General features: G+C 40.2%; 1 protein-coding gene across 4 annotated transcripts in view; it reads left to right on the top strand.

Annotated features, from left to right (window-relative positions):
• The window catches only part of LOC129819489 (opioid-binding protein/cell adhesion molecule-like), a 527,446-nt gene that overhangs the window by 498,236 nt on the left and 16,680 nt on the right, over positions 1-12,530 (top strand). For all 4 annotated transcript variants that reach the window (XM_055875804.1, XM_055875794.1, XM_055875818.1 and 1 more), the window contains one exon: positions 7,009-7,137. In XM_055875804.1, coding sequence (XP_055731779.1) covers positions 7,009-7,137 — 129 coding nt within the window. The remainder of the gene's footprint in view (positions 1-7,008; positions 7,138-12,530) is intronic.

Here is a 12,530-nt window from a genome sequence, read left to right as displayed (position 1 = left end):
ATGCTGCCCCCTATACCAAAGAAGTTAAACCGTAGCCTAGGATCATCTACAATATATTTTGAGTGCACCATACAGCAATGCTGCATTCAACCGCAGCGGTCATCCATGCAGTGCAAAACAAAATTAAAATGTTTTAAGTTTAAATGTGACAACAAACCTATAGCTACATTTTTGTTATTTGGAGTTACTAAATATTTTTTGATTAGGGTCGCAGCATATTATACAATCTGCAAGCATGGCAGCAAAGGCTGTGATAATATGATTTATCTCCTTTTGTTTTAATATGTTAAAATGCTCTATACAGTATTCTAAGTACATAAGTGGACATTATATTTTTTCTAATAAAACAATGGCCAGTTTGGGGGGGTTGTAAAAACAAAGAGGCTATGTCTGGCACGCAAAATGTATTGTTTTTTCAATATGGCCCATGTTCTAATTGAGTTTGATTCACCTGGGCTAGTGTATCTATTTATCTAGTTAGCTATTTATTTAGCAAGCTAAAAACACAGAGCCTAATGTTATCTAGCTAGCTAGCTGCAGGGAAGATGTCATGTCATTGCATGAGTGGGTCAGTGACTGACTTTTCCCTTAATATTGTTTTTCAGTGGCTACAGCTAGAGAGGCAGGTGTCGTTTGGTTAGCAGGCAAGTTCCCATTCAGTTGTAAAAACATGGGTTGGGACGAGTTGTCACGTCCTAACCATAGAGAGCCTTTATTTTCTATGGTGGACTAGGTCAGGGCGTGACTGGGGGGTTAGTCTATTTTGCATTTTCTATGTGGGGTTCTAGGTTGTTTTTTCTATGTTGGGGTTTTGGTATGATTCCCAATTAGAGGCAGCTGGCTATCGTTGTCTCTAATTGGGGATCATACTTAAGTAGAATTTTTTTCCACCTGTGGGTTATGGGATATTGTTTTGTTTTGAGTAGTGCACCTCTGTAGTCACGGTTTGTTGTTTGTTTATTGTTTGTTTTGCTAAGTTTCACTTTATAATAAATTATGTGGAACTCTACATTCGCTGCGCCTTGGTCCATCTCTACAAACGAACGTGACACAAGCATGCATTGGCAGACAAGCTGCAGAAGGACAATCAGGCTACTATTCCCCATTGTTTAAGTGCAATTTTGATCGCCAACTAGCTTAAAAAGTTTGAGAGGGTTTAGCTAATGTTCCCTCATTAGATTGTATCTTATCTCACTCTGACTAGCATTAGTTGTTGATCTTGTTGATGTGCATAGGTAACTGAGAGAGAGAGACTACCTTTTCATGGTTGTTTGATCAATGGGACTGTGATGTTCCCAAATGTAAGAGGACTCCCATGGTATTTACATATTTGCAGAAATCCATTAATTTGTATTTTGTGGCTTTTTGCGAAAGCATTCTAATGATCTGAAGTCGCGCATACCACAAATACCTTGTTGAGTATTGTGAAGTTCACTTATATAACCCAAGGCAGTGTATCTATCTACATGCTTTTGTAGCCTAGCCCCATACTGTATGTACTGTAGTCAACTCTTCCATTGTTGTCAAGCCTTACGTATGACGTGTGTTAAAGATATAAGAGATGGCAACAGCACACACATGGGACTGAGTTCATTATTATGCACTTATGAACCTGTCTTTTCATTTGAATATATATTATTTGAATTATATAAGATACTGCCATTGGGATCCAATGAATAGAAAGAGTGTGCAGAGGCTCATTGTCAAACGACCAAACAGACGGAGCAATCCAGTCATCTTGAATACGAAGTTACTGCTGATTTGTTAAGTAGGTTAACGAAGTACAGAAATACCCACCCGCACTAAACAGTACCAGACAAAACAGGTTGCACTTACTACAAGATAATTAAACCAAATGACATGACGCCAATTTACGCTAATCAATTTCCATTCCAAATGGATACTTGCCGTATTAAAAGTTTACGGGGGGTGATCATGATGTGTATTTATTTTTCAAATGGTGAAATAAGTAAGCCGATTTGAATAGGACCACAGCTGGATGTTAAAAACTGTCTTATATTTCCATGTGGGTAGTTTGGCGTTCCAGCTGGGAAGTTAAGAAGATAACATTCTCCCTAATTAGGAAAAGCTGCTTATTCTGTTATTCCCTTGAACAGTCCCATCACTAGCCTATAAAACCAACAGAGGGAATATTATGTTTATAACAAGAACATATTCCACATTAAAATACTATTTCAATTTGAGCTGGAGCATCAAGTGCCTCCATTGCTTTAGAATACCATTAACGGAGTGTGCCGCCAGTTGGACTCCTCAGCAGAGCTAACTTAGGAGTCCTCTGATAGATTACACCCGAATTTGCCAAACTCAGGAATTTTATAGATTCAATTCATCATAATTGCCTATAAGAGGGGAAGCCGTTTTAAATGTGTGTTGTGTGTTTATGTGTGTACTGTGTATGTTGAATCATGGAGAACATTTTATAGTGATTGCATAATGGGAATAATAACAATGCAGATTGTATTTACCACAGAAAGGGGAAATTTACAGTACAACAGTGCTGCAGTGGACACTGTACTTGTTCTGCTCTTCTTACTTTTCTTACTTCAAGGTCCTCTGTTTGATAGTGCTATATTTGTTTATGACTGGCTGTTTTTTTGTTCATAGTGTAGCTGTCATAACATGATGTTTACTATTGTGTAAAGCAAAGGTGTAGTCTTTTGTAAAACTTGCTGAAGCATGTGGTAACACCTCTGACACCAAGCATACCGTATATTAGAGAGCATACAGTATATTACAGTATATTACTTTGGCTTCCCCTGCTGTTTCTGTACTGTCTAAATAATAATACAAATGCTGAAGGTGTATAGAAGGTTACTGGAATTGTGCACAATTAATTAGTGGACCCATAATTGCACCCTACTACTACATACACAGTATATTGTATTACGCTTTAGTTGAAATGTGTTGGCTTGCTAAATTAAACCGATTGTAAAATAATCAGTCATGACACAGATAATGAATACTATTAGACCCACATTTATGGCCTACCGTAGTGTTTTTACATTTGATAAAATTAGAGACTCAGAGCTAGAAAATGGTATATCATACACTACAGTTGAGGAACAATGGGAAAGTAATTCTGCTTTGAAAGTTGATCAACTTTGTAACCTCACGTTTGAGAAAATGGCCTTTGAATGTTTTGGTACCTACTGGAGAGCTCTTCTTTGTCTACACCCACTCAGCATCGTTCACACCTGTTTAAGCTTTAGCCCCACCCATCTCTTTAAGGATTCACATGTGAGGCTATGTACTAAACAACCAAAGATTTCAAGACTAAAGTCTGGCTTATACTATGGGTGTGTTTGTAAATTGAATCTGGAGTGCCAGAGTGTGCTCTGGGCATTCGTAAACTCAGATTGTTTGGCTCTCGGAAAGTTCAGAGCACAGACTGGACGCTCTGGCTGAAAAGTAGAGTCGATACGAGCGTTCTGCCCTAACAACAGGATTCAAGCACCCACGCTAAGTGGCTAACGTTGGCTAGGTTGTTAGCTCCTTCCAGACACAAATGAGAGAACAGCTAAATCTGACCATTTTACTCGCCCTAGCAGAGCTTGTGTAGGCTTTTTTTATGTTATCCAGAGCATTGGTGACTACAACTGTGCTGCTGGCAACAATTTAATTACACTTTTTTGCCAACGTTTACTGACACTGGCCATATTTAACAGGTGTTGAGCATTCGTAAATTTGTCAGTTATTCTGCGCTCTGGCACATTCAGACGAGAGTGCTCTGAAATCAGAGTAGATAGCCAGAGAAAATTTAATTTACAATTGTCTATCGACAGTTGTCTCGGTGACATTATTAACATTCTATTGAAATTGCATAATGGAGTATTTTGTTTAGATATGCAGCTAGCTAGCTAAAAAATTTACCATAATCACAACTTATGATGTTACTACCCTGCATGAATCTGCAGGTAATGAACCAACCAGGTTCAACGTTAGCTAGCTAACAGTAGGCTATAACTAACAAAGCAAATGGCTCAGATATGAATATTATTACTACACAGATCATACATGTAATGTTAGCTAGCTAGCTAACAGTTTCACTTTAACTTGAAATGAAAACTAAATTAAAAACATGTAATACCCATATACATGGATGGACGCTTCTCCCTCTCTGTCACGCATGCCATGGTTGCCCTTAGTTTGAAGATGTAATCCGGAGACAGTTGTTTTATACAACAGCCTTCTGTGTGTTCTCTTTTCGACTCTGGCTGCATATTTGCAATCAAACGCCAGAATTTTCACCATCTCATTAGCTATCATACTCGAATTCCACTGATTTCAAAACTCAGTCCTCCAGAAAGTGGAGAGCTACCTTGTGTAGTTCTACTACGTGATATCTTTTTAAAAAGCTGCATAATAAAGGATTACCTACACATACTGACCAGCTCATATTATAGACAGAACTGTGCTACATGGCAGACCAATCCGAACTCATCTCTCGGCATATCCAGTCCACTCATTATCTCAGCCAATCATGGCTAGCGGGAAGGTTGCTGACTTTCTGTGGCTAAACCAACTAGGCTTGTAATTTAACAATTTTGTTCGTATTTACAGATGGCATGCAAGTTTGTTATTAAGGCACATGAAAGTTCACATGTTCCAGAAGGCATTTCTTCCAAAAATAGCATTTTGATTAAAAAAAGTTTAAGTTAATTAAAATGGCTCTTCTGTGAAGTAGTGACGTGCGACATACAACTAGTTTCCTGGAACGTGTCACATTTTGCTTTAGTATGATAGGGAGTTTGACCCAATATTGGATTCAGGATACTATCCAACTGCAAAACGTACAGAATCTCCATCTAAACCTGTTTGATTGAAAGTGCAATTAGCTTGGAAATACAATGAATTCAATTGTTTGTTTTTGTTTTCATTCAACTGAAATCAATGAGCATTATTCTAGATTTCATATTCCCAGAAGGTTGGCATGGAAAGTTAAAGCATTGTTGTTATTAGCTACTTTTAATTCCTCATAAATACAAGTGATAGTGCAATACAAAACGTCCTAATAGAGACACATCTCCATATGAAACAAACCAAATCAGACATTTTCAGAGGTTTTACCTTTGCACCCCCAAAGCATTCTCCCAGATGCTCTCCTGTGATCAAAACAGGCGCCCTGACAGCTTACTTCTTTTTTATTACTCTCTTAACCATCCCCAACTGGGAGCCGCCACTGACATTAATGGAAGGGATTTGTTATATTCCTTGCACTAATCAAAACCAACAAACTGAGAGATGTAGAGGTCGAAGTCTAGGGCAAGGGGCATTTAGTGGAACGGGGGAAGGGAAGTATAAATAACCAGCAGTCTGTTGTATCGACTTGAAGTTAAAGTATGCTGTTGTCAATGCTTTGTGTCCCTTAGACAGCACAAGGACGCCAGTGATTCTGACTGTATCCAATTGTTTTTTATTTCCAACTACGTATATGGCACTATTTAAGTTGTTTATGGTGTTGCATTGTCATGGTGTTCAGACAAATTGGTGTTATCCAAAGTATTTTGCTATCCAGGTTGGCGTGTTTACTGTAGTTCCATGGCAACTCCAAAATGTGTGCGATTGATAAAGACAGGAGAAATGTTAGACTATTCCAATACTCTGATAATTTAACTGCTCACTGTTCTGTTTCCCTAAGATACAGGCAGTACACACAACCGGATTCAGCTGAATACAGCCAAACCTAATGCTTATTTTCATTGCAGTAGCAGTGCAAGCTTCAATCTCTCAGCCCCACCACCACCATCACAAACAGTTCCAGTGCACTGCACTATCCTCTTGCCTCGAGGCCATTCAGTGTGGGCCCAGTTATTACAAGGCTTTTTCAGAGTGACAAATAAAGAATAAAATACGTATCCATCCCAAAAGGAAGAGGAGGGAGGGAGGGAGGACAGAGGAGGAGTGGAAGGAGGGGAGGAGGGATTGGTGATATTTCCGGCCCTGAATGGAGCTCTCGATGTAGTCATGACCAAGCTCAGCAGCCGCCCTGCCGCCTCACCGCTTCTCCCCGCTTCATGATAGATAGATGGCTTAGAGGCTTCTGCCAGATCAGAAGGGATCCCTGGTATCTCACACCACCACAGTACCTGACTGGCAATGTTTGTCCGCTAGACCAGGGGTGCGTCCCAAATGGCACTATATTCCCTATTTACTGCACTACTTTGGACCAGGGCCCATAGGACTCTGGTCAAAAAAAGTGCAATTTATAGGGAAAAGGGTTCCATTTGGGAGGCTGACCTAAAACCATTGGTAGTGGCCTCGGATGAATTAATATAGCCTCTCCCAAAAATGAATATATATGATGGAAATGGGGAATGAACGCACTAATAAAAAGCCACTGAAATTGACTTGGCGTCCACGCTTCTTTTTTTGAGGGGGGGTATTTGCATGTCTTGGTACTAAGACTTTGCCAGCTATTACAGACTACAAAGGGAAGCACAGCCGAGAGCTGCCCAGTGACACGAGCCTAACAGACAAGCAAAATTACTTCTAGGCTCGCTTCGAGGCAAGTAACACTGAAGCATACATGAGAGCATCAGCTGTTCTGGACAACTGTGTGATCACGCTCTCCGTAGCCGATGTGAGTACGACCTTTAAACAGGTCAACATTCACAAGGCCGCAGGGCCAGACGGATTATCAGGATGTGTACTCCAAGCATGCGCTGACCAACTGGCAAGTGTCTTCACTGACATTTTCAACCTGTCCCTGACCGAGTCTGTAATACCAACATATTTCAAACAGACCAACATAGTCCCTGTGGCCAAGAACACTAAGGTAACCTGCCCTAAATGACTACCGACCCATAGCACTCACTTCTGTAGCCATGAAGTGCTTTGAAAGGCTGGTCATGGCTGATTTGATATAGGATGGCCGTACACTTCACCTCACCTCGTTGTTGTTGTTTACCTCACATGTTGGGGTTGTTGTTGTTGCTTCTTACTGCACCTATTGTTTACCTCACCTCGTGTTGTTGTTTACCTCCACAGTTGACTTGGTATCGGAGGACGAGTACCTGGACATCCCCAGTATCTCCAGACAGAGAGCGGGGACATACGAATGCACCGCCATCAACGAGATCGCCACAGACGTCCAGACCGTGGAGATCACAGTCAACTGTGAGTTCAATGTCAGCCCAGTCCTGGCGTGTATTTACTAGGAACCAAACAGAAGCAAACAGGCCAAAACGGGGAGGGGCTAACCTGAACTTGTCCAGTAAGAGAGACTTGTTGCCAAACGGTTTGCTACAATATGCACTAAGCATTCTATTCTCTTGCAGACAGTCACTGAGTCAATGGTTTCATAAGCAGGGATTTAATATAGACACATGGATGACGCACATGGTGGCCGCTGATTGGCTGAAAGCGCGGGGTGGTTGGAGTTGTCAACAAAGTAGCGTGACAGAAATATGATGCAAAGTTTTTGAACTACCTGTTTCTTTAAGACGATATATAAAAGTTCTGTGAATTTGAACAATAGCATAAATACACTTATTTCACTTTTACATGTAAAAAGCCGAATGACCACTGCTACACATGCTGCCACTGTTTTGAACAGATTAGATTATAATATTTAGAACTAGCAGCCAGCTCATGAATTAACTAGTGCACCAGGGAGAGCGCAACAAGAATGCAGATGTAATAAGTGAAAACATATTATCTAACTGGGGATATGTAGCTAATATAATGTCACAAAGCACGATGCGCTAGCCATCCTGAAATAATTGAAATATTTCAGAGTTAGTCAGATATTAGTTTAGAAGGACTTGAAATTGGCATGGAAGGTAACTAGCTATCAAGCTACCAGCTAGCTATAGCTGATGTACAATACAATTGGCCAGCCACAGTAATGCTTTTTGTCCTACCAGATCCGCAATGAGAAGGTTCTAGCTAGGGTATCCCTCTGTCCTTGGACTCTTGTCGAATGTAGATGTCCAGTTTATTAGGTCCCAGGCTTCCATGACTGTTATGATTATTTATTTACAAGTTAATTACAATTATCTGTTTGCTTTAGCAGCATCTGTACCTTCTAATCTCTAGTGCAGAAGTAAGCTGTCTGGCGCGAGAGACTCATTGGGAAGGATACTAGATCAGACCCATAATTTCTGACTGAGCGCACTTTTGAGGTCTCTAGGATCGTCCATTCCCTTTGTGCTGTTATAATTTATGTTATGAAATCCTGCGGTTTCATTGGGGCGGTTCCCCCTGATAGCAAATAGCTGACAAAACAATCCAATACAATGTTCGCATGGCCTATGCGCCCGCGGAGCTGCTGGCAGTCACTGGAAGGAGTGTAGTAAGTAACAACTTGTTTTGAACAATATATATTTTTTACAGGAAAATGTACACATTTACCAAACTTTTATGAGCATTTCAAACATAATCTATGATTTATAGTATATATATATATATTCCCCCAAAAATATATTATATATATTTTTTTTATTGACTAATAACAATTAGGCCGCGGCCCCTAACGCACATGTGGGCGGACCGCTCAGTTTGTGTTTAGCTTTATTTTGTTGCAGTTCATCAGAAAAATTTGCAAAAGAGGTTATGCATGCTATGCATCGTGTCTTATTGGACAATTATGGATTACGGTATTTGTTGCATGTTGGAAATTATTCTACCCTACATTCAAATATGTAGTGTGACTTAGTAACCTAATAAAGTCAAATAAAAGCATTGCAAACTATGCACACTACAGATAATTCAACTAGATGTTGTATAACAGGGTTGTGATGTGGTTTCAGTTCATTTGGTTTGATTCTAATCATTATAACATTAATTGTGCTATACTTGGAATGCAGCCCACATGCTCTGAAGTACCAGCTCAATTAAACGCCACTGCATTTACAAATTTGTTCTCCAAAGAATCACAATTCAACTTGATACCAACTGTTCAACTGTATTTACACATGACCCCCATGTGATACCTTATTACCCCCATGTGATACCATGTGATACCTTACCCCCATGTGATACCTCACATGACCCCCATGTGATACCTTTATACCGGTAATTAGGCTTCTTCAAGCTCTGTTGCTGCTCATGGTCATTAGTAGCCTACCAAACTTGCTAACTGGCTGGTACTCACCACTCTATTGTCCCTCTAATCACTCTGACATCAATGAAATGTAAACCGACTATATTTATTTCTTAACTTTCCTAATATTAAGCACATTGCTTATCTTTACAACAGGAGTATAGCCTACCTGGCTGGCATGAAAATAAATCATAGCAAAAGCATCCTCCACCTGCTATTTAAGTGCATATAAGCAAGGTTTTTCCGCTGCCCCTATTTCGAGACAGGTGCATGACAATGGTCCATTATAAATAAATACAAATTCACACATTATTTAGTATATGTAAAGACGAGATTAAATCAAGAATAGTCTGATGGAGGTCAATAATATCACTTGTGAATTACAGTTGAAGTCGGAAGTTTACATCCACTTTAGCTAAATACATTTAAACTCAGATTTTCACAATTCCAGACATTGAATCCTAGTAAAAATCCCTGTTTTAGGTCAGTTAGGACCACCACTTTATTTTAAGAATGTGAAATGTCAGAATAATAGTAGAGAGAATTATTTATTTCAGTTTTTATTTATTTCATCACATTCCCAGTTGGTCAGAAGTTTACATACATTAAATTAGTATTTGGTAGTATTGCCTTTAAAGTGTTTAACTTGAGTCAAACGGTTTGGGTAGCCTTCCACAAGATTCCCACAATAAGTTGTGTGAATTTTGGCCCATTCCTCCTGACAGAGCTTGTGTAACGGAGTCAGGTTTATAGGCCTCCTTGCTCGCACACGCTTTTTCAGTGCTGCCCAAAAATGTTCTATGGGATTGAGGTCAGGGCTTTGTGATGGCCACTCCAAAACCTTGACTTTGTTGTCCTTAAGCCATTTTGCTACAACTTTGGAAGTATGCTTGGGGTCATTGTCCATTTGCGACCAAGCTTTAACTTCCTGACTGATGTCTTAAAATGTTGCTTCAATGTAACCACATAAATGTCCTTCCTCATCATGCCATCTATTTTGTGAAGTGCACCAGTCCCTCCTGCAGCAAAACACTCCCACAACATGATGATGCCACAGCCGTGCTTCACGGTTGGGATGGTGTTCTTCGGTTTGCAAGCTTCCCTCTTTTTCCTCCAAACATAACGATTGTCATTATGGCCAAACAGTTCTATATTTGTTTCATCAGACCAGAGGATATTTCTCCAAAAAGTATGATCTTTGTCCCCATGAGCAGTTGCAAACCGTAGTCTGGCTTTTTTATGGCGGGTTTGGAGCAGTGGCTTCTTCCTTGCTGAGCGGCCTTTCAGGTTATGTCGATATAGGACTCGTTTTACTGTGGATATACAGTATATTATCACTTGTGAATGATGCCCAGCATAAGAAACAGCCTTCGAATCATAGTCGCACACCTCATGTAGCCTAGCCCATTGGCTTATATGTTCTGATAAGGTTTGTATCACAACTAAAGTGGCCAAATAAGCACATTAATCCGCTTTACAATGGGTTTAGAGCCTAACTGGCATACATAAGCAGCGCATGAGTTTCAAGCTTTGGGACAATAATTTTCACCATAAAATTTCAAATTTATAATAAAAGCATTACATGCATAATCGCATTTGCAGTCACTTTCTATAATGGTGTTTTCAGCAAATAAAACATTCCCTCTTATAGCCTACTGCCATGTGCGCATTGCTGCGCTTATAATGTGAAGAAATAGCCTCATTGTTTATCAACAATTTAAGTTAAATGTACTCATCTGTTGTGTCAGCCACATTGAGTAAATTTTTGGGGGGATGCTAGTGGTTATATTAATTTGGGATCTATTGCATTCCACAACTGTCCCAGACTATGTTTGGAATATTTATTTATTGCACAGAATAGGTCAACTTTTGTACAATGGGGGATAGTAGAGTGACATAGGCTAGTGCTTTTGCTGTTCTTTAGGCCTACTGATCTTGTTGGCTGACGGAAAGTACATTTGCACCTCGGAATTGAATGAGGACGTGCACAGTTGCGTTCCCGATGTGTCTGTCTTCACTTGTAGCCTGTGGGAAAGACCCAATCATGTGATGGAGAGCCATGTGAGCGAGAGGCGCAACACACCCAGGTAGAAGGGCACAACACAGCACTCCGTGCCGCAAAAGGCATGGATTTTTTAGGGTGCATTAGTATATGACATTAGTATATGACATTTTCAAAGGGGATGCCGCCGTGAAATTTGAGGCATTATCAAATTGTGAATGAGAGACTATTGGAGTTTGTACAGCCTGCACAAAAAAACAAAGCAGAGCTCATGCCTTTCAAGCGACTTTTTTCAAGTTATCATTCAAGTCTCATCATGCAGCCTTACAATGTATTAAAATTCAAAACATATAAACCAGGGGGAACAAAACAACATTAATGCTGACACGGGATGTAACTGAGGCAATCGATTAAGTGATGGTGTCCAGGTGAGTCCAATGAAGCACTAATACACGTAATGATGGTGACAGGTGTGCGCAATGACGGGCCGCCTGGTGCCAGAGTGCCAGAGAAGGGGAGCGGGAGCAAGTGTGACAGCGTAGATGTCTTTGTTGTCTCTCTGTTGAACTCGATGGTGCTATGGTGAAGTTATCTAGGGATGTAAGACTCTAGTTTGTCCACCAGAGGTCACAATGTCCTTTTTAGTAGAGCTTTTCTCATTTTGGGGTGTTCATTGGAATACATACTTCAGGTGTACCACATGGTGGTCAGGGGGATCTGTTCTTCCCCCTCGCCTTTGGTCAAATGTCCTAGACTACTTTACATGCAAAGCTGCAGACTGTGAATGTTCTGGTCTAGTCTTTCATAGGTTCCAACCATTTCGTAATGTTCAGCTCATGCTGAACTTAGGGTCTCACCATTTTCAGCCATGTAGCCACTGCCACACACTGTCTGGTCTCAATGGTTGATTATTTAGCGTTCAGCTCCCAACCACTTTACATGCCAGCAGTAACCCGGCATGTTTTTGTCTAATGTAAATTTTGTTAGCGAGTCCTTTGAAGCACTCTGACCAAAAGGGGTGTTCTGGGCACAAGTTTATATAAAAAGCCATTATCTCAGTTAGAAGGCTAAAATCACATTGCTATCTTCACAAAATTATTGTCATACTTAATCATATATTTTATACAATACATTTAGATACAAACCTGAGAACTAGAATGTGTACACCCTCAGAGATACAGTTATTTAGTTGTACCATCCTTAATGACGTCACAAAATAATAAAATAATAAACGCTTTGACAGGATTGTTCTTCAATCATTTTCTACATTCTTTATGTTAGAAATATTGTTTCAATGTCCAATCTTTTGATGTTAGATTTTTTAGGCGGACCATACTCTCTCTAGACAAACATTCCTTTGGTGGATACTGAAAGGCAGAGGGGGAAAGTTCCCTCCTGCTTACGACCAAGTGTTAAGGTGTAAAGACCGGCACAGCCCCCCCCCCCCCCTTTTCTGTGGGAGAG

Source organism: Salvelinus fontinalis, chromosome 2, assembly GCF_029448725.1.
Source record: "Salvelinus fontinalis isolate EN_2023a chromosome 2, ASM2944872v1, whole genome shotgun sequence".
Classification (NCBI taxonomy): domain Eukaryota; kingdom Metazoa; phylum Chordata; class Actinopteri; order Salmoniformes; family Salmonidae; genus Salvelinus; species Salvelinus fontinalis.
The sequence above is the reverse complement of the archived record's forward strand: the minus strand, read 5'-3'. Positions and strand labels throughout refer to the sequence as shown.